The sequence below is a fragment of the Haemorhous mexicanus genome, chromosome 29, assembly GCF_027477595.1.
Source record: "Haemorhous mexicanus isolate bHaeMex1 chromosome 29, bHaeMex1.pri, whole genome shotgun sequence".
NCBI classification, from domain to species: Eukaryota; Metazoa; Chordata; class Aves; order Passeriformes; family Fringillidae; genus Haemorhous; species Haemorhous mexicanus.
In genome coordinates this window covers 3,506,355-3,533,834 of record NC_082369.1, presented here as the reverse complement: position 1 = coordinate 3,533,834, position 27,480 = coordinate 3,506,355, and the positions used below count along the sequence as shown (strand labels likewise).

The 27,480-nt window shown below is 51.9% G+C and overlaps 1 protein-coding gene across 1 annotated transcript in view; it reads right to left on the bottom strand.

Annotated features, from left to right (window-relative positions):
* The window catches only part of ADAMTS10 (ADAM metallopeptidase with thrombospondin type 1 motif 10), a 73,770-nt gene that overhangs the window by 7,348 nt on the left and 38,942 nt on the right, over positions 1-27,480 (bottom strand). Inside the window, exons 9-20 of the mRNA XM_059869854.1 lie at positions 26,248-26,353; positions 24,485-24,631; positions 22,882-23,023; positions 20,685-20,792; positions 15,311-15,456; positions 13,439-13,502; positions 10,981-11,083; positions 4,919-5,052; positions 3,181-3,304; positions 2,273-2,353; positions 1,115-1,278; positions 376-502 (exon numbers count right to left, since the gene is read on the bottom strand). Coding sequence (XP_059725837.1) covers positions 376-502; positions 1,115-1,278; positions 2,273-2,353; positions 3,181-3,304; positions 4,919-5,052; positions 10,981-11,083; positions 13,439-13,502; positions 15,311-15,456; positions 20,685-20,792; positions 22,882-23,023; positions 24,485-24,631; positions 26,248-26,353 — 1,446 coding nt within the window. The remainder of the gene's footprint in view (positions 1-375; positions 503-1,114; positions 1,279-2,272; positions 2,354-3,180; positions 3,305-4,918; positions 5,053-10,980; positions 11,084-13,438; positions 13,503-15,310; positions 15,457-20,684; positions 20,793-22,881; positions 23,024-24,484; positions 24,632-26,247; positions 26,354-27,480) is intronic.

Sequence of the window (27,480 nt, the reverse complement as noted above, 5' to 3'; positions counted from 1 at the left end):
AAAGTGGGATCTTGGGCAGGAATTGTTCCCTGGCAGGGTGGGCAGGCCCTGGCCCAGGGTGCCCAGAGCAGCTGGGGCTGCCCCTGGATCCCTGGCAGTGCCCAAGGCCAGGCTGGACAGGGCTGGGAGCAGCCTGGGACAGTGGGAGGTGTCCCTGCCATGGCAGGGGTGGAGAAATGCGATCTTTAAGGTCCTTCCACCCATACCTGTGCCCAGCTGAAGATGGCACCCAGGTTCTTTGCCCTGGCACTGCCTGACACAACTCTCATCTGGCTGAGTGCAGGGTGGGGCCTTGTAGACACCCCAGAGGCCCAGACACAGCACGGGGGGGGGGTCCAACATGTCCCCTCAAAGCAGCCCAGGATCAGAGCTCACCCCCTGCACACAGCACGGAGCACTTGGTCCATGGGGTGTAGTGCCAGGAGTACAGGCTGGAGCCATCCCTGCCCACGGGAGCATTGAACTTGTAGCGGATCCCCTGCGGCTCTGTCCTCACCAGCACCTGCGGGAAAGGCACGCCCAGGACATCAGTGCCACCACAGTGACCACCCAGGTGGCATCCCACAGCCTCTCTAACAGCCAGGGCAGCTGGAATGTTCCCCTGTCCCCTTCCAGCCCCTCCCAGTACTGGCCAGGCAGCCACCAGTGGTGACAGCGGTGCTCGAGCAGAGAATGAGCTCCCAGGCACTCAAGAGTGGAGTCCTCCCAGAACCTGAGAGGTCAGGGCAGCAGACCTGAGAATTAGGGAGGGAGATCTGGGAGTGCCCAGTGGATAAAGCACTGGTCCCCCAAGGCAGGGACTGGGGGCTCCTGTCCCACCTGGGGTGACTTCCAAGGCTGGATGTGGCACTCGGTGCCGTCGTCAGGTCTGTGACCTGCCCTTTGAAACCAAGCTGTGACCTGACACTGTGACCTCAGCCTGGTCTCAAAGGGCTTTTCCCAGCTAATTAATTCTGTGATTTACTCTATGAACTCAGCCCAATTTACCTCTGCTCCCTGTTTCCCTTTACCCCCAGCAGCCTCACCAGGGGCTGATCAGCTCCAACCCCCAGGTAGCCACAGCAGATCTTTCTAGCCCAACCAGGCCCACAGGGAGGGGTAGGAAGTTACCAACCATGACAAAGAGGGTGATGTTGGTGGGTCCCAAAGCCTCCAGCGACTCGGGCTCCTCAGGGGACCTCCTGTAGTGGAAGGTGGTGCCGGCGATGTCGAAGCGCCGGGGGGGATCGATGGAGAGCTTCCCGTTGATGAAATATTCCCCACTGTCCCCTCGCAGCGCTGCCAGCACAGGGGAGGGGGCTCAGCACAAATCTCGAGGCACCTGGGCCAACTTCAGCCAGGTGCTGCTCACCTGCCGGGCTCAGAGCTTTGCTAAATGGCACCAGGGAGGGCACAGGGGCCCAGAGCCACCCGCAGGGTGGCACCGATGCACCCACGGTGCTGTCTCAGCCTGGGGGCCAGCTGTGGCCACGAAGCCAGGCTCAAACCCAGCTGTGCACACTGGGTCGGGGCTGCTGGGGCTGCCGGGGCCCGGAGCCGGGCTGTGGTTGCCCGGCAGAGTCGCTAGAGGGGGATCGGAGCGCTCGCTCCTGCTCCGGCTCCTGCCGGCCCTCCGCTCCACCGAGCTCCGGGAGCGGCTCCGGGCACCGCTGCCCGCCGGCCCCGCCGCGCTCGGGACGCGGGGGATCCTGCAAGCTGCGGAGGCTGGAGGATGCTCCCTCCACCGCAGGGATCCCAAAGTGGGATCAGCGGGCAGCGGTGTCCTGAGAGCGCAGAAATGCAGAAAGGAGTCCCTGCACACCGGGCAGGGAGGGATGGAGGCACCTCCGATCCCAGGGGAGGGATGGTGCCGGGAGAATCCTGCTGGCACCCGGCAGCACCCAGGGACAGCACCCTGCCTGCCCTGCGTCGCTCGGGGGACAGGGGGGAAAACAGGGGAAAGAAAATCCTCGTTGTGAAAGCAGGACTGAGCAAGGCTGGAAAACCAAGTCCGAGGAAAATGTGAGAGTTTTTAATCCCCAGGATGGCAAAGGGGAGATGGCAGGAACTGACAGATGTGGGATTTGCTCAGGGTTGTGGTGCCAACACAGGACAGGGACACTGGGGGACACACAGCCCGCACTGGCCTGCTGCCTTCTGCCCCAAATCCCAGCCTGGGACCCCCAAATCCCCATTCCCAGGGGCAGTGGGAAGTTCTCCCTGTGTTTCCCTGTTAATCCCAGGGACATGGCAGGGCCTGGCTGGGGATCCAGCAGCCCCAGCCCCAGCTCACCCAGGTAGTTGATGGAGAGGTTCAGCTCCCGGATGTCGATGTGCACGGAGCCCTTGGGGATCTGGATCACCTCCTCATAACCTGTGGGACAAGCAGGTGAGCAGCATTTTCATCCTCAGTCCCAGAGCCAGAGCTGCCCTGGGCTGGATGGGAGCGTGAGCCACCCCCTTATCCACAGGGAAATGATGGAAAAAGCATTTTGGGCACCAAAATGGAGTGGGTTTGCACTGGGGGCTCTTGTGGTGGGACTGGGAACGTGCTGTGGAGCTGGGATCAACCCTGGGAGCAGGGAAGGGGCTTGGAGCTCTGTGTCAGAGATTTGGGCACCCCTGGAGGCTGGGGCACTATAGGAATGAGCCCCCTGTGGATGGAGTGACAAAACTCTCCTTTGTCCCCTTAAAAAGGAAATGAGCCCAGAAGTTTCTCTCCTCGATTAGGTGAAAAGACATCTCACAGGACCTGGGGGACTTCACCTCAAACTTAAGGATGGCCAATTGCACAGGAGCCAAAAAGTACCACCTGAGCAATTCACTAGAAAAAGAAGAGAACAAATAAACTAATCGGGGCAAGAACCTCTTGCACCTGGCTGGGTTTTTCTCTGTAGAGTTTTGTTATTTTGCCTTTTATTAAATCCTTTTTGTTTCCAACACTACCACAGAAGCCATCCTGCTGATTTTATACCTTCTAAGGTAGCTGAGCTATCTTGGGTGTGAAATATATCTCCAAGAGCTTATGAGACCTGGCTCAAAGAGACTCCTATTTCACAGCAGGGGGTCAGGAGGGATTTTGCTGCCTCCCAGCCTGGTGCCACCCCTTGGGATTGAGCTCTGGGGTTTGTCCCTGCCTGTCCCCAGGGGCAGGTGAGGTGGAGGAGGGACTTGAGGGTGAGCAGGCCGTTTGTTCCCTACCTCCCTCGGGCAGGGAGTGGTTGAAGACGCCCTCGATGGTCTCGCAGGAGCTGCCATCTCCCCCGCACACCCGGCACTTGTCCTCCTTGGAGTCGGAGCCCAGCACCCGGTCACAGCCCACGTGCTGCGGGAGGAGCAGCGGGATGAGCCAGCCCGGAGGGACCCTGCTGTCCCCTCCCTGCCCCCTCAGCAGTGCCAGCCCTCTCCGGGGAGGGTGCAGGGATGAAGCAGAGCTCGGGATGCCCGAGTGGAGCCCAAGGGAAGCCCTGCCCTGCAGCTGATGTGTCCTTGTGGCCTCTGTCCCTCCGCCACCGCCCCGGGGGTGGCACAAGGGTCACCAGCACAGCTGTGGCTCCCTCGGGTGCAATCCCCCTTTGTTCCACAGCCCCGTGGAGACAAACAGATCCCAGAGATGCAGGAAGGGAGGCAGACAGACAGACTGTCTGTCTGTCAGGGGATGTTGGCCACTCCCACAGAGTTTTCTTATAATTAACTTTTACAGCTCCCCCCAGATCCCATTGCAAGGGAAACATCAAAGGGGCTGGGGCTGCCCAGGCTGGGAGTGCAGGGATCCATCTGTGAGCCAGGGAATGCAGAGAGGAGGGGAATGGTCCTGCTTCCACTGGGTGTCCAGGCAGAGAAATCATGGAATTACAGGGTGGGAAGGGACCTCAAATCCCATCCAGTGCCACCCCTGCCATGGCAGGGACACCTCCCACTGTCCCAGGCTGCTCCCAGCCCTGTCCAGCCTGGCCTTGGGCACTGCCAGGGATCCAGGGGCAGCCCCAGCTGCTCTGGGCACCCTGTGCCAGGGCCTGCCCACCCTGCCAGGGAACAATTCCTGCCCAATATCCCATAAAAATCTCCCCTTTCCACATGAGAAGCCATTCCCTGTGTCCTGTCCCTCCATGCCTTGTCCCCAGTCCCTCTCCAGCTCTCCTGGAGCCCCTCCAGGCTCTGCAAGGGGCTCTGAGCTCTCTCTGGAGCCTTCTCTTGTCCAGGTGACACCCCCAGCTCTTTTAACCCTCCACCCATCCCACGTCTGTGTGAGCAGTTTGAGGGCAGTGCTTGCCTGCCCGGGGGTCTGTCCCTGTCCCCTGTACCCAGAGATTTGTTCTTGTCCCCTCTGCCCATGGGTCTATCCTCGTCCCCTGACCTGGGTTCTGTCCCTGTCCCCCATTCCCAGGGTCTGTCCTTGTTCCCCCTGCCCATGGATCTGCCCTTGTCCCCCATCCCGGGGTCTGTTCCTGTCCCTAATTCCTGGGGGGGGTCTGTCCTTGTCAACCCATCCCAGGGCTCTGTCCCTGTCCCCCATCCCAGGGCTCTGTCCCTGTCCCCAATTCCCGGGGGGTTCTGTCCCTGTCCCCCATCCCAGGGGCTCTGTCCCTGTCCCTAATTCCCAGGGGGGTCTGTCCTTGTCCCCCATCCTGGGCTCTGTCCCTGTCCCCCATCCCAGGGCTCTGTCCCTGTTCCTAATTCCCAGGGGGGTCTGTCCCTGTCCCCCATCCCAGGGCTCTGTCCCTGTCCCCCATCCCAGGGCTCCATCCCTGTCCCCAGTTCCCGGGGAGGGTCCTTGTCCCCCATTCCCGGGCTCTGTCCTTGCCCCCCATTCCCGGGCTCTGTCCTTGCCCCCCATTCCCAGGCTCTGTCCCTGTCCCCCATTCCCGGGCTCTGTCCCTGTCCCCCCTGTTTCAGGTCTGTCCCTGTCCCCCATTCCCGGGCTCTGTCCCTGTCCCACCTTGCACTCCCCGTTGACACAGATGTCGTTGGAGTCCTGCCTGCAGGGGGTTCCATCCACCACGGCCGCCGCTCTCTCCGTGTAGAAGTTGAAGCCCTCGGCCAGGCAGTTGAGGGAACACGCCTTGACACCCCCTGGGGAAGGAGCACAGCTTCAAACGTCTGCTAAAGTGCTGCAGTCAGGTAGAAAAAGCATAAAGGCTTCCTAAAATCTTCATCAAATCAAACCTGCCCTCCTGAAATCAGGAGCAATACAATAAAATCTCCATCAAATCAAACCTGCTCTCCTGGAATCAGTAGAAAAAGCATAAAGGCTTCCTAAAACCTTCATCAAATCAAACCTGCTCTCCTGGAATCAGTAGCAATACAATAAAATCTCCATAAAATCAAACCTGCTCTCCTGGAATCAGTAGCAATACAATAAAATCTCCATAAAATCAAACCTGCTCTCCTGGAATGAGTAGAAATATCATAAAGGCTTCATAAAATCTTCATCAAATCAAACCTGCTCTCCTGGAATCAGTCAAGTTAGCACTCTGCAAGTTCCCACGTGAAAGCAATCCTGGGGTGAGCAGTTTGTTAGCATGCCCAGCTATTCCTGGGTGAAAAACAACCAGAACCTGTGTAAACTGTTTTTAGATAAAGAAATGAAAACTATCTCTCACAAACAACCTTTCCTGCAGGTACACACCAGGGTTTGAGTGACCAATAAATACAGAATTACAACTTGTTACTGACCAATGAAAGTAATTAGCAAGAAATCTACTATCTAATTGGAATCACACATGAGGTCTGTAAAATGGTATAAAAAGGAGTTATGTCAATAAAGACTGGGATTTTTCCCACCATGAAGAAAATGGAATCTGTGTGATTTATTCCCATAAGGAAGGATGTGGAAAACCAGGAGGATGCCCCTGGAGGAGGGAGCCAGGCCCTTGAGCTGGACATGGACCCTGGGGGGACACTGTCCCTCCTGCACAGCCTGGGAACATGGGCTGGATGTACAGGGAAGGAAACAAAGGGATTTGTTCTTATCCAGGTCACTCCTGGCACTTCACAGGTTGTAAAACCCTTCTGCCTGCTTTACCAACAGGGAAACTGAGGCAGCAGCTCCTGAGGTACCTTTCCAAGGCTTTTTTTTCAGCTGCCAGAGCAGAAGAACCAAGTTACTGGGCAGGGGAACCCTTCCTTTCTGTCCGAGGTGAATCCTTCCCAGCAAGGTGACCACAGCAGCGTGAGGATGAAGGAGAAGGATCTTCAAGCCACAGCTGAAATTTCTGTATTTCCCAACAACCTTTTCCAAAGCATCACCCCAGGAACAGCACCCAAATATCCAGATGAAGTGCCTGGAGCAGGATGTGGCTCCAGCACAGCATTCCCTGCCTGCTGCCTTTGGATTTGCTCAACCCCTGGTGTGGCTTGTGGTGTTTGCTGCCTTTGCTGAGCATCCCAGGAGACCCAGCAGGAGACTGGCAGTGGTGCCTGAGCTGTGTCAGCTCCCTCCTGGAGGCACCACCCACCTCCTGATCCCTGTGCCAGAGCTGGGAGGCACCTTGGATGGGAGGAATGGGAATGTGCAAAAGGGAAACTCGATACAGAACATCAAAGGGGAGGGGAGGGAGCCCAGCTGTGCCAGAGCAGCTGGAGGGAAGAGAGAGCAAAGCTGGGAGAGGGAGGAGCAGGAGGAGACACGAGAGGGGAATTCAGCAGCTTGGAGGCATTTTCTGGAGCAGGATGCCTGGGCAAGCCCCTGGAGAAGCAGCTGTGAGCAGGGGGAGCAGCAGCTCCCACTGAGAGCAGGGGATGCCCTTGGGGTGCAGGCACTGGGGTCCTGTGCTCACACTGCTCCATGTGGGATGAGTGAAAATGGTCCTTCAGTTTGTCCTGTCTCAGGGTTTCCCATTTAAACTGGAGGATTTTGGTTCAATTTTGCCTGTGTGTTATCTGGAATGTGCCTAAAAATTGGAGGGTTAGGGTCTGCAACTGAGCTATTAAAGAAATTAAAGACATATAAATCTTTGCTCAACCTCATCTTAGGATTTTAGCTTTTATATTGTTAATGTTTGTAATCCTGCAGTTCTTTAGTGTAGAACTCCAAACTCCACACACAGGGTGAGCTGCTGCTTCCCCATTTTGGTCAGACACAACAATTCCTCTCCAGGCCTGGGAATCAAAGACACCTCACTGCCTCAGGCTCCAGAAATGGAAACAAAAGTGAGTTGGGGAGAGCAAATTTGGGGTAAATGACTTCATTACCTGGAGCTGTAACTGGGAGATGAACCCCCAATATGCAAATGGACCCAAATATCTGGATGAAGTTCCCACACAGGGAACAATCCCTTCCCAATTTCCCATCTGTCCCTGCCCTCTGGCAGTGGGAAGCCATTCCCTGGGTCCTGTCCTTCAAGGCCTTGCTAAAATTCTCTTTCTTTCCAGCCCCCTTTAGGCACTGGACACAAACCAGGTCTCCCAGTTCTGAGTGAGAGCCCAAACTTGTCCAAAGTTGTTCCTTGACCTTCCCTGCTCCATGGTTCCTCCCTGGGCTACCCCAGGTGACAACAGTGACACCCTTGGACTCTGAATAAACAAAACAAACGTGCTCCTCATGACCATGGCCCACAGCCACTGTGGGAAGAGGAGATGAAGCTCCCAGATCCCTTCAAACACAGCACTGTCAGCCCTGCCAGCCTGTGGCGGTGCTCGCAGGGGTCCCGGGATGAGGGAAGAGATGAGAATCTGCACTCCATGTTTCAGAAGGCTGGTTTGTTATTTTATGATCTATATGATATTAAAACTATACTAAAAGAACAGAAGAAAGGATTTCAGCAGAAGGCTTGCTAAGAATAGAAAAGGAATCAATAACAAAGGTTTGTCTCTGACTGAGATGGTCTGGACAGCTGGACTGGGATTGGCCATTAATTAGAAACAACCAGGTGAGACCAATCCCAGCTCCACCTGCTGCCTTCCACAGCAGCAGATAATCATTGTTTGCAGTTTGTTCCTGAGGCCTCTCAGTTTCTCAGGAGGAAAAAATCCTAAGGAAAGGATTTTTCATAAAACATGTTGGTGACACCAGCCTCCCATGAGGGGAGAGGTTTCCTCACTCATTTTGTGGCAGAGGAAAATGAAGCACAGAGAGAGGAAGGGGCTCTTTATGAAAGCCAAAAATCCCTGTCAGGGTCAGATGACACCTCAAGGGTGATGTTCAGCTGGCCAGCCAAGCCCTGGGCCATGCCTGGGGAGGAGAGAGGTCTGAGCCAGGGCAGCTCCAGCCTGCAGGGTTGTCTTCCCCCTTGGCATCCACTGGGGTCTCAGGGTGACTTAACAGCCTCCCAATTTTATTACATTTTCATTGATCCATCCCCTGCAGCCTCAGCACAGCTGCTCCAGCTGCAGGAGCCCTGCTGGGAGCTGGGCTTGTTTGCACAGCTGGGAAGGATTTCCCCAGTCCAGTTCCTTAACTCCTCCAAGGAGATGAGCTGTTCCTCCTCATTATTGAGAGATTTGTGCCACAGAGCCTCCTCCAGACCCTTCTGCAGGACCCAGGGCTGACCTCGGGAAGAGGAAGTGCTGCTCTTTGAAGGATCCACCAGATCCCATCCCTTCTCCTGCTCAGGAAGCTTTCCCTGCCTGCTCTGTCTCCTCCCCATCGAGCACCTGTTTGAGGTTGGAAGTGGGGTTGTGTGTTCTATTCCCATCTGTCAGAGCTGGAGCAGTTCTCCTCTGTCCATGGGGCAGTTTTCTTTATCTCCCCCACAGCCAATCCTCCCTCCAGGAGATCTCTGCTGTCCATGGCCAGGGAGTGTCCCTGCAGGGCTGATCAAATTCCAGCATCCCCTGGGGAGATGCTCCGCCCAGGGGAGGAGCCAAGCATTCCTACCTGGATCCAATCTGACCTGGGCACAGCCCAGCAGCCTTTGCCCACTGCATTCCCAGAGGAGCAGCTTTCTGCTCCCCTGCATTCCCAGAAGGAGAGCAGGCCCATCTCCAGCAGCCCTGGAGCTCCAGAGGAAAACTCCCCCCTTGTGCAGGATCCCTGCTCCAGCAGAACCACAGCTGGCACTGCAGGAGGGCTGAGCCCCCCTGGGATGGGACTGTGCCACCACCCTGAGCCCCCCTGGGATGGGACTGTGCCACCACCCTGACCCACAGTGGGGCACGGCCTGCTCTGACTCTGGCAGGGTTGGTTTGTATTACTGCATTTTTATCTTTTAAAAAATTTTCTTCCCTAATAAAGAACTCTTATTCCTATTCCCATATCTTTGCCTGAGAGCTGGCATGGAATGGGACTGTGCCACCACCCTGACCCACAGGGGGTCAGCTCCTATTGTGACTCTGTCAGTGGTTTGTTTTCTTTTTTGCACTATTGTATTTGTATTTTCAGTTTTCCTAGTAAAGAACTGTTATTCCTGCTCCCATATCTTTGCCTGAGAGCCTTTTAATTTAAACATTTTAATAATTCAGAGGGAGGGGGTTTACATTTTCCATTTCAGGGGAGAGTACTGCCTTCCTTAGCAGACACCTGACTTTTCAAACCAAGACATTTTCCCTGTATGTCCCAAATTCTTGTGGTTTCTTTTTTCCCTGTTTCCTCATTGGTTGTGCTATCCCTGGTGGCCAGGCCTGTCTTCCCTGCAGGCCAATGCCCTTTTCCCTGCCCTTTGTACCACCCCTGTGCCCTCAGACCATTGGGCACCCACCCCTACTTAACCTTGTGCAGAGCACGTGGCCAGGTCTTTGTCCCTGATCCCTTTGGTGTGATGGATGCCATGAAGCTTTGCTGGAATACATCATACAAAACCCTTCCTGTCCTTCCTCCACTGAGCTCTCTGTGGTGTGTGTGTGCATGGACCTGAAATGGCTGCTCCCACAGAATCACAGAATTCCAGAGTCACTGGGTTGGAAGAGACCTCCAAGGTCATCGAGTCCAACCCAGCCCCAGCACCCCAACTGAACCCTGGCACCCAGTGCCACATCCAGGCTTTGTTAAACACCCCCAGGGATGGGGACTGCACCCCCTCCCCAGGCAGCCATTCCAGAACTTTATCACCCTTTCTGTGAAAAACTTTTTCCTTATGAAAAACCTAAATTTCCCTTGTCACACCTTGAGGCTGTGTGCTCTGGTTCTGTCAGTGCTGCCTGGAGAAAGAGCCCAGCCCCAGTTGAGCACAGGCACCTTCCAGGAGCTGCAGAGTGATCAGGGCACCCCTGAGTCTCCTTTTCTCCAGGCTGAGCACCCCCAGCTCCCTTAGGGGTTCCTCTCAGGGTTTGTGTTCCCAGCCCCTCTCCAGCCTCATTGCCCTCCTTTGGACACATTCAAGGATCTCAACATCCTTCCCAAACTGAGGGGTCCAGCACTGGACACAGCACTCCAGGTGTGCCCTCACCAGTGCCAAGGACAGGGGCAGAATGACCTCCCTGCTCCTGCTGGCCACTCCATTCCTGATCCTGGCCAGGAGCCCTTGGCCTTCTTGGCCACCAGGGCACACTGCTGGCTCATGTTCAGTCAGTTGTTGACCAGTACCCCCAGGTCCCTTTCACCCGAGCACTGTCCAGCCACACCATCCCCAGCCTAGAGCACTACTGTCACAGACATATTTTCTGAAAAATCCTTTCATTAGGATCTTTTCTCCTGAGAAGCTGAGAAGTTTCAGCTTCTCCATGTTTTGCTGCTTTGGAATGTGATTTGGAGAATTGCTCACCCAGCATGTGAATTGTTTTTACTTGATGACCAATGACAGCCACCTGTGTCGAGGCTGTGAGCAGTCACAAGATTTTATCACTCTTTTCTTTCCTTTGTTAGCTTTCTAATGAAATCCTTTCTTCTATTCTTTTAGTATATAATTTTCTTTTAATGTAATATATATAATAAAATAATAAAATCAGCCCTCTGAAACACGGAGTCAAGATTCTCATCTCTTCCCTCGCCCCGGGACCCCTGCGAGCACCCCCACACACTGCCTTACTCCGAGTGGTTTCTGAAGGAGACCCTTGGAGGGAGGTTGCAGCATTTCTGCCAGCCTGCCCCGTGGCAGCAGCTGCAGCAGCCCCAGCCCAGCTCACCTCCCCGGTAGGTTTTCCAGGTGTAGTACTTCCCTCGGAAGGGCACGCTGTCGAACTCGGCGCACTGCAGCTCTCGGAAGTCCTGCGAGCCCGGCGGGCAGTCCTGCGGTCACACAGCCACGGGTCAGCCTGGGGCTGGGGCGGCCTGGCCAGGAGGGCAGGGCACAGCTGGGCACTGCCACAGCCCCTGGGCACAGGGCCACCAGCTCTGACACCTGGGCACTGCCACCAGCCCCGACAGTGGAGCACTCACTGTCACTAACTCCTTGGGGACAGGGACACCAGCCCTGACACCTGGGCACTGCCACCAGCTCCGACAGTGGAGCACTGTCACTAACTCCTTGGGGACAGGGACACCAGCCCTGACACCTGGGCACTGCCACCAGCTCCGACAGTGGAGCACTGTCACTAACTCCTTGGGGACAGGGACACCAGCCCTGACACCTGGGCACTGCCACCAGTCCCGACAATGGAGCACTGTCACTAACTCCTTGGGGACAGGGACACCAGCCCTGACAACTGGGCACTGCCACCAGCTCTGGTCATGGGGCACTGCCACCAGCTCTAGGCAACTGGGCATTGCCACCAGCCCCTTGGGGACAGGGACACCAACTCTGACAGTGGGGCACTGCCACCAACCCCTTAAGGACAGGGACACCAGCCCTGACAAGTGGGCACTGCCACCAACCCCTTAAGGACAGGGACACCAGCCCTGACAAGTGGGCACTGCCACCAGCTCTAGGCAACTGGACACTGCAACCAGCTCCTTGGGGACAGGGACAGCAGGCCTGACAATGGAGCACTGCCACCAACTCCTTGGGGATGGGAACATCAGCTCTGACACTGGGGCACTGCCACTAGCCCCTTGGGGACAGGGACATCAACCCCTCAGGGACAGGGACACCAGCTCTGACACTGGGGCACTGTCACCAGCTCTAGGCAACTGGAGACTGCCACCAGCCCTTGGGGACAGGGACATCAGTCCCTCAGGAACAGGGACATCAGCGCACACAGAGGGACACTGCCACCAGCCCCTGGGGACAGGGACACCAGCCCTGACACTGCTACACGGTGGCAGGACAGTCCCTCCTGCAGAGCCAGACACGGTTTGAAGACCAAAAGCACGAGGAGGGGCCCCCTGAGCTCTGCCTGGTCTGTGACCCTGGGAGCAATCCCCCAAAACCCAGGGAAGCAACAGGACCCATCAGTTTCCCTCTCCAGCACCCCGTGGGTGTTAAAGCTGCAGTCCCCCAGGCCCCAAGCCTCTCTGAGCACCCCCTCAGGGCAGTTTTTTCTGTAAATGTTTGAGGTTTAACCCTCAGCCCCGGGAAGCAGAGTCGGAGCCAGCCCCACCTGAGCAGCCGTGCAGGTGCAGCCTGGGAGAAGCAGAGCTGGAATTCTCTCTCTCCCCTCCTTTCCCTCCTTATCTTTGGGCCCCTCTGGATCCTGAAGCCCGGCAGGTCCGTGCAGCCTCCCCGCCCCCGGAGCCGCTCCCACACCTGCCTGATCCAGCCCGGAATTCCCCATTGCGGGATCGCTGCCGGCACACCCCGCCCTGCCTCCTCCTCCTCCTCCTCTTCCTCCCACGGCTGCACAGAGCACCCCGCACCTGTGTGGAGAGGGCTCATCCCACCTGGACAGGGCTGATCCCAACCACAGAGGGCTTATCCCACCCGGAGAGGGCTCATCCTACCCAGGGAAGGCTGATGCCACCTGGACAGGGCTGATCCCATTTGGACAGGGTCCATGCCAACCCAGACAGGGCTCATTTAACCCAGAGAGGGCTCAACCCAATCAGAGAGGGCTCATCCCACTTGGAGAGGGCTCATTCACCCTGGACAGAGCTCATCCCAACTGGAGAGGGCTCATGCTACTGGGACAGGGCCGATCCCAACCTGGACAAGGCTGATCCTATTTGGAGAGGGCAGATCCCAACCCAGACAGGGCTGATCCTATTTGGAGAGGGCAGATCCCAACCCAGACAGGGCTGATCCTATTTGGAGAGGGCTCAACCCAATCCTGACAGGGCTCATTCAACCCAGAGAGGGCTCAACTCCATCTGGAGAGGGCTCATCTCATTGGAGAGAGCAGATCCCAACCCGGACAGGGCAGATCCTCCCAGACAGGGCTCATCCCATTGGAGAGGGCTCATCCCAGCCCGGGCAGGGCAGATCCCAACCCAGACAGGATGGATCCCATTTGGAGAGGGCTGATCCCACCCCCGACAGGGCAGATCCCCCCAGACAGGGCAGATACCAACCCCGACAGGGCAGATCCCCCTGGACCAGGCTGATCCCACCCCAGACAGGGCTGATCCCACCCCAGACAGGGCTGATCCCACCTGGATGGGGCTGATCCCACCCCAGACAGGGGAGATCCCCCCCGGATGGGGCTGATCCCACCTCAGACAGGGCAGATCCCCCCCCTCCATCCCTCCCAGCCCCACTGCCCCACTCACGTCGGTGTTGCAGGAGCGGTAGCGTTTCCTCTCTCCCAGGCAGTACTTCCCTCCAATCGTGGGCCTGCCGAAGAGGAAGGAGGTGTTGAACAGCTCCAGGCACTGCTCAGGGCAGGGTTTTCCCCTGAGGAGCTTGGGGTGGCTGCCCCAGGTGGCTTTTCCCAACCCTTCTGTACCACAAGGACTGATCCTGCCTGGGCACAGCCCCTAAAATCTCCCTGAGTGCACAGAGGGCTTTACACAGAGGGTTTGGGGTGTGGTGCAGCCCCAACACCAACACAGAGCTGGACAAAGGCATTAAAACACTGCCAAACCTTCCAGGAGTCATTACTGAAATGGAAGCAGGCCTAGCTTTATATGGATGGACTTAAGAGCAGCTGTCACTGCTGCTCAGGTGACATGAAGGGACATGCACTGGGCTGGGGTGGCATGGAGAAGTGGATTATGGCCAGGATCTTTAACAGGATAATGTCCCTGCTCCACTGAGAACAGCCTGAGGGTGCTTTTCCTTCTCTTCTCCCTTTTCTCTCCCCACCCCCTCCCAAAAATGCATGGACGGAAGAGGCAGAAATTGATGGGTGAGCTGATTCTCCACCTGGGAAGTTTCCTGTCTCCTCAGGGCACTGCCATCTGTGCCAGCTTTATGTTTCATTCTCTGCTGTTTCAGTCCTTGCCAAGCCTCAGGCACTTGCAGGGCTCTGAGGAGGGAAGGCAGAGGCTGATAAAGGAGCTGAGTGTGGAATGAACAGGTGATGCCTCAGGTTTGAGCTTTTCTATTTTCAGACTCTGTGCTGCTTTAGTGGGTGGGTCTGGACTTCATATGAGGGGATGGTGAGCTCTGTGCACAGAGCAGGGAGACAAAACAATTCCTGCTCCAGCTGGGCACCAAGGACAAATGATCCAAATCTCAGCCCAGGAGCACAAACCCCGTGGGCTGGAGAGAGAAAAACAAGGATGGGACTGGATAGGCTGGGGCTGGAATGGGACAATGAACTGCAAGGTGCAAATGGGGCAGAACTGATCCCAGGGAGAGACCCTGTGCCCTGGTGTTGCCCAAGGTGTATCCATTGAGGCGTCCTAATAAATCCCTGCTTTAAATATTAACTCCATCTGTTGGAGCCCTGCCTGCTGAGGATTTCAGACTTTCTGTGCTGGCAGGCACTGACCCCCAAGAGAACACTGCATTGACCTGAGGCTGTGGAGAAACTTCCAAAATGGAATGATAGAACTGGGATTGTGGGTGTGGAGTTTGGATAGAAGTGTGTGATATCACAGGGTGGGAAACTTAGAGCTGGAGGGTTTAGAATACAGTAATAGATATAAAGCAAGATGGAGGCTTTAGGGTGAAGGCTGGTCCTTCTTCTCCACCTTCTTCTCCTTCTTCACCTTCTTCTCCTTCTCCTTTTTTCTCCTCTCCTTTTTCTTCTTCTCTTTCACCTTCTTCTCCATGGGTTTGGATGGTTTTGTGTCATTGGATAAAAAAGTGCACACTGTGGGCCATTGTTGGTTATTGGGTTAAAAGTGAAAATAATTTAGGTGTCATTTCTTAATTGGGCAGTTTATCCTTAAAAGGCCTTGTAGAGAGAGAGATGGGGCTCCATTTTTAGTTTGTGAGAGTGAAGTGCTGCAGAACTCAGGGTTTGTGAGGCTGTGACATGGATAAGAACTGATAAACATCTGAGTCCCAACAAGAAATACCATCCCGCGATTAAATCCCGACCCTGACAAAAAGAAGTTAAGACTCCCCATCCATCCAGCCTCTACTCTAGGTCAGCCTTCCCAAGGCATCACAGGCACCTGGACATGCCTCCCCAGGGACACGAAGGGTTGGGGACACTGCAGGGCCGCGGTGACAGGGCCACCCCCGCGTACCTGGGGCTGTCGCAGTGGCGCACGGACGAGGACACGCCGCCGCCGCACGTCCGGCTGCACTCGCCCCACGATGACCACGAGCCCCAGGCTCCATCCACGCCCTCTGGCCGTGTCCCGAAGGGCACACACTCCCTCTTGTAGCACCACTGCGGGGACACAGAGCTTGGGACACCTCGGGCGTGGGGGCTCCTTCTGCCAGAGCCTCCGCGGAGCCAGCGCGGGGCTTGGATCTGCTTTGGTCCTGAGGAATCTGAGCTCGGAGCTGCAGCAGCCTCGGAGCCAAATTCTCCAAGGCAAAGGGTGCTCGTCTCCCCTTGGGGTCAGTGGGATCAATGTCCCCAGCCCCTGTGGCACCATCCAGGCAGGCACTGGCAAGGGGTCACATCCCACATGTTGCCCAGAGCAGCTGTGGCTGCCCCTGGATCCCTGGGAGTGTCCAAGGCCAGGCTGGACATTGGGGCTTGGAGCACCCTGGGCTATGGAAGGTGTCCCTGCCCATGGATGAGGTTTAAGGTCCCTCCCAACCCAAACCCGTCTGGGATTCTCCTCTAAAGATTGCCTGGGTCCCCATCTCACATCCTATAAAAGCCCTCGGCAGAGTTCCAGGTGATCTTGGATTGGAGCTGCTGCTGCTGGGGAGGGCCAGGATCCCTGGGGGACATGGCCACAAGCACTGCCAGGACAGAATGAGTTTTGTTTGTACTGAGAGCTCAGGTTGTGGTTCGTGTGTCCAAAATGTCCAGATCAGCAAAGAGCTGGAGTTCAAATAAAGTTTAAATTGTACTATCAACGTTGTGTCATCGTTCTGCGGAGGATCCTTAAAGAATCCGCCTGTCCCCATCCTACTGGGAGACAGATGCTCATGGAAATTTGCCTATGAAATATTTCCCTCAGGCCTGGCACGTGTCCCACACCCCCTGGAGTCCCCAGCCATGGGAGGGTGGGACAGTGCCAGAGCCGCCCGGGCGCGGTGCCGGACACGGAGCCCCGGGGGCTGAGATAATCCCAGGAAGGAAGAAAGCTCTGTGTGCTTCTTCCAGGGGCTGGGAACCCACCCTGGAGCTGTTGGCACAGCCTCTCCCTGCTCCTCCCGAGCCAGCTCTGCATGGGCAGCTGGGAAAAATGCACCGTGGCTTCCCAGGAATCCCAGCTCACTATCCCTGGGAGCACCAGCGCCTCTCCAAAGGGGGATCCCAAGTGGAGGAGACACTCCACAATATTCCCCCAGCCTGGGAATAGCTCCAATAAACCCTGGGGGCCCCTTCCCTTCCCTTCCCTTCCCTTCCCTTCCCTTCCCTTCCCTTCCCTTCCCTTCCCTTCCCTTCCCTTCCCTTCCCTCCCTTCCCTTCCCTTCCCTTCCCTTCCCTTCCCTTCCCTTCCCTTCCCTTCCCTTCCCTTCCCTTCCCTTCCCTTCCCTTCCCTTCCCTTCCCTTCCCTTCCCTTCCCTTCCCTTCCCTTCCCTTCCCTTCCCTTCCCTTCCCTTCCCTTCCCTTCCCTTCCCTTCCCTTCCCTTCCCTTCCCTTCCCTTCCCTTCCCTTCCCTTCCCTTCCCTTCCCTTCCCTTCCCTTCCCTTCCCTTCCCTTCCCTTCCCTTCCCTTCCTTCCCTTCCCTTCCCTTCCCTTCCCTTCCCTTCCCTTCCCTTCCCTTCCCTTCCTTCCCTTCCCTTCCCTTCCCTTCCCTTCCCTTCCCTTCCCTTCCCTTCCCTTCCCTTCCCTTCCCTTCCCTTCCCTTCCCTTCCCTTCCCTTCCCAACCTTCCCAAACCTTCCCAAACCTTCCCTTCCTTCCACCCTTCCCTTCCCTTCCCTTCCCAAACCTTCCCTTCCCTTCCCTTCCCAACCTTCCCTTCCCTTCCCTTCCCTTCCCAACCTTCCCTTCCCTTCCCTTCCCAAACCTTCCCTTCCCTTCCCTTCCCTTCCCAAACCTTCCCTTCCCTTCCCAAACCTTCCCTTCCCTTCCCAAACCTTCCCTTCCCAAACCTTCCCTTCCCAAACCTTCCCAAACCTTCCCAAACCTTCCCAAACCTTCCCAAACCTTCCCTTCCCTTCCCAAACCTTCCCTTCCCAAACCTTCCCAAACCTTCCCAAACCTTCCCAAACCTTCCCAAACCTTCCCAAACCTTCCCTTCCCAAACCTTCCCTTCCCAAACCTTCCCTTCCCAAACCTTCCCAAACCTTCCCAAACCTTCCCAAACCTTCCCAAACCTTCCCAAACCTTCCCTTCCCAAACCTTCCCAAACCTTCCCAAACCTTCCCTTCCCAAACCTTCCCAAACCTTCCCTTCCCAAACCTTCCCAAACCTTCCCAAACCTTCCCAAACCTTCCCTTCCCCCTGGTTAAAAAGCAGTTACAAAGTTGGGAGAAAGGGATGATTAAAAGTGGGAAAAACTGAGGAAAAGGAGGGGGAAATGCCACTGTGGGTTCTTGGGGTTAGGCAGGTGAAGCCATAACAACCACAGGAGATTGATTACTTTAAAAAAGAAGAATCTGGGAGGAGGAAATAACCAGAGGTTTGGGATGTGGGCACAGCAGAGCTTGGCTCAGCCTTCCCCCACACTGGCTGGCAGAGCACAGGAATTTTCTCTCTCATTTCACAGTTTAAATTCCCTGATCCTTCTGTCTGCTCTCCCCAGGGCAAAGGGAGAGGCCAGGGAAGACCTTGGAGAGCTGCCCCAGCCAAGGGCTGAGGTCTGGGGCTCGCCCCAGCAGCTCCAGCTGGGGACAATGCAGAAATTTAATATAAAAGTGCAACTTCTTCCACCCAAGGCCATCAAACCACTTCCAAAGAATTAATGGATCCAAAGGATAAGCACAGGGAGGTAACTGGGGATTCAAAGGGAGCCAGAATCCTCACAGGGAGCAGCTCCCACAAATCCTGGGGGCTGTGACTGCTTCATTTCCCTTCCCTCAAGGTTTTTGAAGAAGCCTGGTTAAAAAGCAGCCACAAAGTGGGGGAAAAGGGATATTTAAAAGTGGGAAAAGCTGGGAAAAAGCCATGACTAGGAGAGGAAAAAATGTCCCAGTCCCTGTGAGAGTGCAGCAGGAGGGATGTGCAGCCCCAGGAGCTGTCTGCTCCTCTCTGCCCCCGTTCCCAGCAGAACTAAAATGAAAATGTGGATTTGTCACAGCCATGATCTCCCCTGCACACCAACTCCTCCAGCTTCCTAAGGATCTGAGATGTTTCTTGGGAATTACTTTTCTTCTAGTGGAATGGGGAACGTCCCAGCCCTGATTCTCCCTTGTCCCAGTGTGCAAAGGCTCTTTGTTTGAGCGGTGCATTCACTTTGTTCTGGGAAAATTGGTGTAGGAGGAGCAGGGAGTGAAGCAATCAAGGCAAAATTCATGGTCGGGGAAAATCCTGCCCTCTCCCTCCCAGCCAAGTGTAAAAAGCCAAGGTTTCATCATAGCCAGTTTTTCCCAAGTTCCTCTGAAAGCAAAAATCTGGGAAAACTGGGGGAAAAACCAAAAAATCCCTTTTCTCAGACCAGCCAGGAGATCCCAGGAGATCCCAGCAGACCTGAGGACAAGGTGCTCATTTAAGGATGTGGCATTCCATGAGATCCTACTCCTCCTGAAACAATCCATGGAAACCTTGCTGCTTTTCAGGAGCAGCATGTCCTGTCTGAGGGTATCCAGGAAATGTTAAACAGGTTCAGTGTCAGTGGCAGAAACTGGGATGGGCAGCAGAGCCTGAGCTGCCACTCCTGCTCGAGGTCACCTTGCTGCGCCTCAGGGGTGACACCAAGGAGGACTTGGCTGGAGCAGGGATTTCCCATTCCATATTCCACACTCCACATTCCATATATCACATTCCATATTCCACTTTCCACATTCCATATTCCACTTTCCACATTCCATATCCCATATTCCACACTCCACATTCCATAAATCACATTCCATATTCCACATTTAACATTCCATATTCCACATTCCACTTTCCATATTCCATATATCACATTCCACAGTCCATATTCCACTTTCCATATTCCACTTCCCACATTCCACTTCCCACATTCCATACTCCGTATTACAGAGTCCATATTCCACATTCCAGAGTCCACATTCCAGATTCCAGAGTCCACATTCCAGATTCCAGAGTCCACATTCCAGATATCACAGTCCATATTTCACTTTCCACATTCCATATTCCACATTCCACTTTCCACATTCCCTATTCCACTTTCAACGTTCCATATATCACATTCCATATTCCATTTTCCACATTCCACTGTCCATATTCCATATATCACAATCCATATTTCACTTTCCACATTCCATATTCCCCTTCCCACATTCCATATTCCACATTCCACTTTCCACATAGCCTATTCCACTTTCCACCTTCCATATATCACATTCCATATTCCACATTCCATACTCCATATTCCACAGTCCATACTCCACATTCCACGTTCCATATTCCACATTCCACATTCCATATTCCACTTTCCACTTTTCATATTCCATATTCCACACTCCACATTCCATATATCACATTCCATATTTCACTTTCCACATTCCATATTCCACTTCCCACATTCCACTTTCCACATTCCCTATTCCACTTTCCACGTTCCATATATCACATTCCATATTCCACGTTCCATACTCCATATTCCACAGTCCATATTCCACACTCCACAGTCCACATTCCACATTCCATGTCCCATATTCCACTTTTCATATTCCATATTCCACACTCCACATTCCATATATCACATTCCATATTCCACTTCCCACATTCCACATTCCACTTCCATATTCCACACTCCACATTCCATATATCACATTCCATATTTCACTTTCCACATTCCATATTCCACTTCCCACACTCCATATTCCACTTTCCACATTCCACTTTCCACATTCCATATATCACAATCCATATTTCACTTTCCACATTCCATATTCCACTTCCCACATTCCATATTCCACTTTCCACATTCCACTTTCCACATTCCATATATCACAATCCATATTTCACTTTCCACATTCCATATTCTACTTCCCACATTCCATATTCCACATTCCACTTTTCACATTGCCTATTCCACTTTCCACGTTCCATATATCACATTCCATATTCCACATTCCATATTCCACATTCCACATTCCACTTCCCACATTCCACTCTCCACATTCCCTATATCACATTCCACATTCCAGCACTTTGGACCGGACCTTGGGGTATTTCTGGGCTCCTTGGCCCATCCCAGGCTCCCTCCAGGACAGCTCTGCCCTGCGGGTCAGGGCTGGGCAGGCTGCTGGGTGCTCCTAAAGCAACCCCCCGGCCCCAGCACGAACAAGAATCCCTTTTTTGCTGGAAAAGGGGCCCAGCCCTCCCTGCCAGCTGTGGCCGTGGCCGGGGCTGCCTTACCCCCTTGTCGATGGTGTTGGTTTGGCAGATGGTGCCCTCGGCCGCGGGGATGCTGTTGGTGATGCAGCGGTTGCTTTTGCTCAGACACCACAGCTCGCTGCAGACCTCCTGCAGACAGCGAGATTGGGGGGAGACAAAGAAACAAAACCCAGGTTAGGATTGGCTTGGGCCAGGGAGGCACCAGCTGGGGGGGACACGGGGACACTGAGCGTCCTCAGCGTGGTGGGGACAGCGTGAGATCAAACCCTGCCAGTGCAGCCACCCCAGGGCCACCGAGGGCTGTCCCTGTCCCCTTCTCTGGGCTCAGCCTAAGCAAACTAAGCACAAGCACCTGAGCAAACCTTGTGGAGGAAAAAATTAAACTAGAAACAAGTCTCAAAAGATGAGCTTACAAAAAAGACTAGATACTTCAGAAAAATGGAACTTCAAAAGTACATGATAGTAATACCCACAAAGAGTGATTTTAAATAATTAGCTTTAAAGTATTTACAATATAGTGTAGCAAAAACTGATAACCCAAGAAATGCTTATAATATATTGTAATTAAGAAGTAGTTAGCTTCTGATAGTAATAACATAAATGATAATACTATATTAAGTTATATATTATATATAATATAATATATTATATAATTTATATATTATTTATCTAAAGTATATATAATTTTATATATTATATATTAAATATTACATATTATTATTAATATACAATGCTATAGTATGCTATGCTATAATATATTTATATATTACTCATATCTATATATTAAATATAAATTATCTATATCATCTCACCCTTCACATGAGACTAAAAATAGAATAAAAGTTTTTAAAATGCCAGTAAGTTATCCCATCTCTAAGTAAAAAAACCAAACCTAATCCAACAGAACAATCACACCACAGAAAAGACAACTTCAAACCAACCATATCAACACCTGGCAAGATTTACAGCAGCTTTTAAGAGAAATCAATTGAATCTGATCTATTTTAAAATTACAAATAATGAACTTACTCCACTTTTTAAACAATTAAGAGGGGACTGTAACATCAAATCTCCTAAAACTTTAACACTTAAAGCTCAAAAAACCCTTAAACCCTTCTGGCTGTGGAGGTTCCCTGGGCTGAGGGGGCAGAGCTGACTCCAGCCAGCCCAGGCCACCTCTCCTTGGTGTCACCTTGGTGACACCTGAGCTAATCCCACCTGTCCTTGTCTGTGCTGGGGTTTTTCACAAACAGGATGGGACTGCTGGGATAAAATAAATAAATAAAACTTCCTGGAGTTTCATTGTGGCATAAGATAAGATGGAGAAGGGTTTATAATGTAGGAAACTGAAGTGATAAGATGGTGAAGGGTTTATAATGAAACTTCCACCAACACAGGAGAGTTTGATCTGCAGCCTTGGAAGAAGTTTGGATTGATGTAAAAAAACAATACAGACATTAAGCTGAAAAATCATAAACTTATGTTCCAATAGTTGTAAGTAAGAATTTGCTTTCAGTAAGTGTGAAACTGTATTGATAAGATGGTAAAGAGTTTATAATGTAGGAAACTATTGATAAAGTGATGAAGGGTTTATTATGTAGGAAACTGTATTGATAAGATGAAGGGTTTATAATGTAGGAAAATGTATTGATAAATGGTGAAAGATTTATAATGCAGGAAACTGTATTGACAAGATGGTGAAAGGTTTGTAATGTAGGAAATTGTATTGATAAGGTGGTGAAGGGTTTATAATGTAGGAAACTGCATTGATAAGGTGGTGAAGGGTTTATAAAGGTGTGGTTGTATAGAAAAACTGAGTTTAGAAGTTATAATAGAAGCCTATGGGTGTACATAGGACAGAAGTCGCTGGACAAAAGTATCCACAGTGCAGCAGGAGTGAAAGTGATAGGTTAGAAAAGCAAGATAAGTTCTGTGGCAACTGTCTATTGGTTTAGAAAGTTATATATTGCCCTGTAATGAAGAACTTTGACTACTTTGAGCTATAGCTGACCGCTTGCTGCTCTAAAATCTCACAGCCCCTGAGCCCGATGTTTATCTGGGCAATAAATCATTCATAGCTTGAAAACAACCCCATCCCTTCATTTCTAATGGTGACAGTGACAGATGCGGGCAGCAGGGAGAGCCCCAGGGACCTTCCCTCACCCCATGCCCCCTCCTCCAGCCCTGGAACCGATAGTAAAGCAGGAAGGCTCTCTACCCCGTATTTACACTGGCGGGATTTGACTCCGTACTGGAAGCGGCACTGCTCGTCGGCATCGTAGGCCTGGCCCGGGGCCACCGTGGGGTAGATGAAATCCTGCTTGGGGGGAGCGTTGTTCAGGCACAGTCCCATCCCCGAGCTGGAAGCACAGAGGGACAATCAGGGCTGAGAAAGATGAGGGGAGAGAGAGAGCCTGAGGTGGGGGATCAGCAGCTGATACTCCCGGCTTTGCTGGGCTGAGCTTGGCTGCTTGAAGGGACCAATCTGGGTCTGCTCTGGGTGAGGGAAAGTGCTCTGAAATCCTTCCCAGGCTGGGAAGCACATCCTAGCTCTCAGGTAACTCTGGAAGTGTTGATCAGAGGGTTCATAGAAACCTGGAACATCCTGAGCTGGAAGGGACCCTCAGGGATCATTGATCCCAGCCCCTGTCCCTGCACAGCCACCCCAACACTCCCACCCTGAGCAGCCCTGAGAGCTCCTGGAGCTCTGGCAGCCTTGGGACCATTCCCTGGGGAGCCTGGGCAGTGCCCAGCACCCTTGGGGGGAAGAACCTTGCCCTGAGCTCCATGCCAAGCCCTGGCCCAGCTCCAGCCCTTCTGCAGGCTGTTGCCAGCCCCTGGTTGTCCCTGTGGTGAGTGCAGACAGGTGTGCCCAGGCTGGTGTGCCCAGCACCCTCAGGTGGGCACTGGGTGGGCAGAGGGGCTGCTCTCCCACCCAGCTGTGAAGCCCCAGGCCCCCTCTCCAAGCCCAACCTCCTGCTTGCCAGAGCTTTGTAGGAACATCCACATTTGTCCAGAAACACCTTTCCCTCCCCTTCCCTCACTGCTCTCTGAGCTCCCCCTAAATCAAAGCTGCTGTCATCACCCCCAGCCCCAAATCCTGCTCACACCACGTCCCACCAGAGGCTCCTGGAGCTGGAGGTGGCCAGCACAGAGCACGAGGAGTGGGGATGTGCAGCAGGCACAGGGCCTGCAAAGGGCCCCTGGCATTCAGCAGCCTAAGATAGGAAATGCCAAATAACATAAATATAATAAATAAATAAAGCTCTCCCATCCACAACATAAATGGGTTTAGATGTTCAACAGGAAGGAAAAACATGGGAAAGTCTAAAGAAAGGAAAGAATGGGACTCTGGGAGACAAAATAGAAGGTTCTGGGGGGTTTGAGGGCTTTGCTTGGCTTTACTCCCTCCTCACAAGAGACTGGGGGAGGCTGGAGGGAGGGTAGGGAGGAGTGGAATCCTTACTCCAGGGGTGGATTCCTTACTCCAGGAAGTCCCCCACTCCTTCTCTGGGGGACTGATCTATTTGAGAAGTTTCTGGATGTGGGAATAATAAATTAAAAAAAAAATATAATAAATAACATAATAAATAAATAAATCTCTCCCAGCCACAACATAAATGGGTTTAGACGTTCAACAGGAAAGAAAAACATGGGAAAGTCTAAAGGAAAGAAAGAATGTGACTCTGGGAGAAGGATGTGACTCTGGGAAACAAGACAGAAGGTTCTGGGGGAGGTTTGGGGCTTTGCTTGGCTTTACCCCCTCCTCAAAAGAGACTGGGGGAGGCTGGAGGGAGGGCAGGGAGGGGTGGATTCCTTACTCCAGGAAGCTGGTGATGTAGTCCCTGCTGCAGGTGGACCACACGAAGGGGTTGGTCTTCATGGTGATGTGAGCAGCCATCAGCTTGGCCGTCTCCTGGCCCCGCGAGCCGCAGCTGTTGCCGACCCCGTCGTGGTTCATGCCAAACCTGGAGAGCACCACAGCACACACTTGGGCAAAACTGCTTCCTCCATTTATTAAAAAAGCTACTCAAACTAATGCTTTACACAGTTTAACAACAGCTCTCAAGAGCATTCACACTGCTTAAAGTAAAGAAAGTGAATTTTTAAAATTGTTTAAATTCCTTGTGTTGGATCAATAATGTATTTTATGATTGATAGTCTAATGACAAACTCAACTTCCTTTATGAAACAGGTGTTTCTCAATAAGGAAATAAAGTTTGCAGATTTTTTTTTTTTTTCCCTAAGCCCCAGTTATAGGGAAAATTCATCCACCTGGATTTGGACACACCTGGGTGGTCCACAGGAAGGGTTTTCAGCCTGTGAAAAACACCTTCACTCTGCTGTGAAAATTTCAGAAGTTGAATAAAGGACAGTAGGAGACAAGGACCACAGAGCAAAGGTTATTACTTGTGTTGTTATAAAGGTTATTACTCAGCCAAGAGCAGCCTGTAATCTTTGGGGATACCCCTTAAATACCTTTCCCTTACATCAGCTCTTTGCATATTCATAGACCCTCATGCAGAGTGAACTTTCCCCAAACTAGTTTACATGTTCCAAGAATTGTTGAGCATGGCTCCTCCTTGGATCCACCTTTTAGGAGCAGGTGTATTCCTTGGGTGTGGCTTTAGTCCTTTTTTTATCACCTCCGGTTTCTGTTCCTCACTGCCTTCAGTCAGTGAGTGCTGATGGGTGGCAGATCCGTACAGGTGTCCTCATTATATTTTTATTGGATGTTATCCCATCCAAGCAGGCATTTTAACACAAACACACTTATATCAGCAATTTCACTGACCTTAATTAACCACAGAAATAAAAACTATATCTTTATAACAAAGTTACTTTAACACCACACGTATAAAATCCATTTTAATGTTTGTGAAAAGCCAATATTATGTAATACATAATATATACTATAATATATGATATATAATATATGATATATTATATAATATATATTATATAATATATAATATATTACATAACACTGTATATATTATATTATATATTATATGGATATAATATATAGAATTAATAATTAGATATGATTTGTATATAATATAATATAGAATATTATATACAAATGTATATAATATAATATAGAATATAGAATATAATGTATTTAAATATAGTATAATATATTATAATATAATTATAATTAACTATAAATTTAATTTATATATTATATACATAATTATATATATAATTATAATATATATATCAATATGTATTATTGATATATATAAAATGATATATTATATTATATAGTATATGATATATGATATATATAATGATATATGATATATAATATAATGTATATATAATATGCATTATATTATATATATAATATAATGTAATGTAATGTGATGAAATGTAATATAATTATGTATAATATATAATATTATATATAACATTATATATTATATATAATATATCATATCTAAATATATAATATATGAGATTGGATATACAATATTGGATATATATATAACATAATCTGTTAGAGATTATGGATTAAATGTATCTATAAGCAGGCCCTGGTGGCAGGGCCAGAGCAGCAGGAGCTGCTGGGAGCTGCACTCACGTGTGGCCGATCTCGTGGGCGATGGTGAAGGCTGTGGCCAGCCCGATGTCCTCGTTGATGCTGCAGCTCCTCTCCCGCTCACACATCCCCCCCACGGGGGCCAGGCCTGGGGAGGGGACAGAGCTGTCACACAGGGCTGCCACTGGGTGGCTGGGGGGGCGAGGGGGTGTTTGGGGCTGCCTGATGTGCTTCATGCTCTGTAGCACTGAGCAGTTGTGGCCCCAGCCTCTTCACAGAGAGCAGCAGGCACGGCTTCCCCAAGGATTTTCCCTGGGGTATGCAGGGAGGAGCTCAGAGAAGGAGAGAAAACAATTCTTATCTCTGCCTGCTGCTCCTGCTGTTTGGCACATGTGGAATGTGTTATGGAGATTGCTTACCCAGAGTGATTTGGTAATTGGACAGCAGTGAGGGTTGTTCTGATTCCTTGACCAATGGGATCCAGTGTCTGGAGACAGTCACGGGTTTTTCTTTAGTATTCTTTGGTATTGTATCTCTTTAGTATGTAATTTAGTGTAGTGTTAGTGTAATACAGTATAGCTTAACAAAGCCATTGTCCAGCTTTCTGAAATCATTGCAGTAATGCACATCATTCCCTGGCTGGGGATCACCTGTTTCTACTGAAAGCAGTTTCTTCTCACCATTGCACCGAGCTTTGGGATGGACTCGTGGCTCTTACAGGACATGGTCACTCAGCACTGATGATGAATTAACAGTGACAGGCTCAGAAATGCTAAAAATCCTCTCAATTTCATGTCCAAATGGTGCAAAGGGGAGCAGTCCTTGGCACAACCCTGGTGGGGGAATCTCAGATGGGCTCCACCAGCTCTGGGGCATCCAAACCTGGCCAGGAAGGATCCAACCAGGATCCAACCTCAGTTCTGCCTGGCACCCACCAGGAATCCAGCATGGCTCTTTTGGAGGACTGGGTGATGCTGAATTTCCCCCTGAATTGTGACAGCAGATTCCCTCAGCACAAAGTGTGCCCCTGCCCAGGGCCAGGGCAGGGCCTGGCTGTGCCCGGGGAATGATTTCAGCCATCCCAGCACCTCCAGCCTCAGGTCAGAGACCCACCAGCTCTCCCCACAGTGATGCAGAGCAGAAATCCCTCCCTGCCTGCCCAGTCTAGACCAGGGTGAGACAGAGGGGGAGCTGCAGCCAGACAGGGCTGCAGGGCCTGGCTGTGACAATAAAAACTCCCTTTGCAGTCATCACAAAACTGTCAGATTTCTCCCT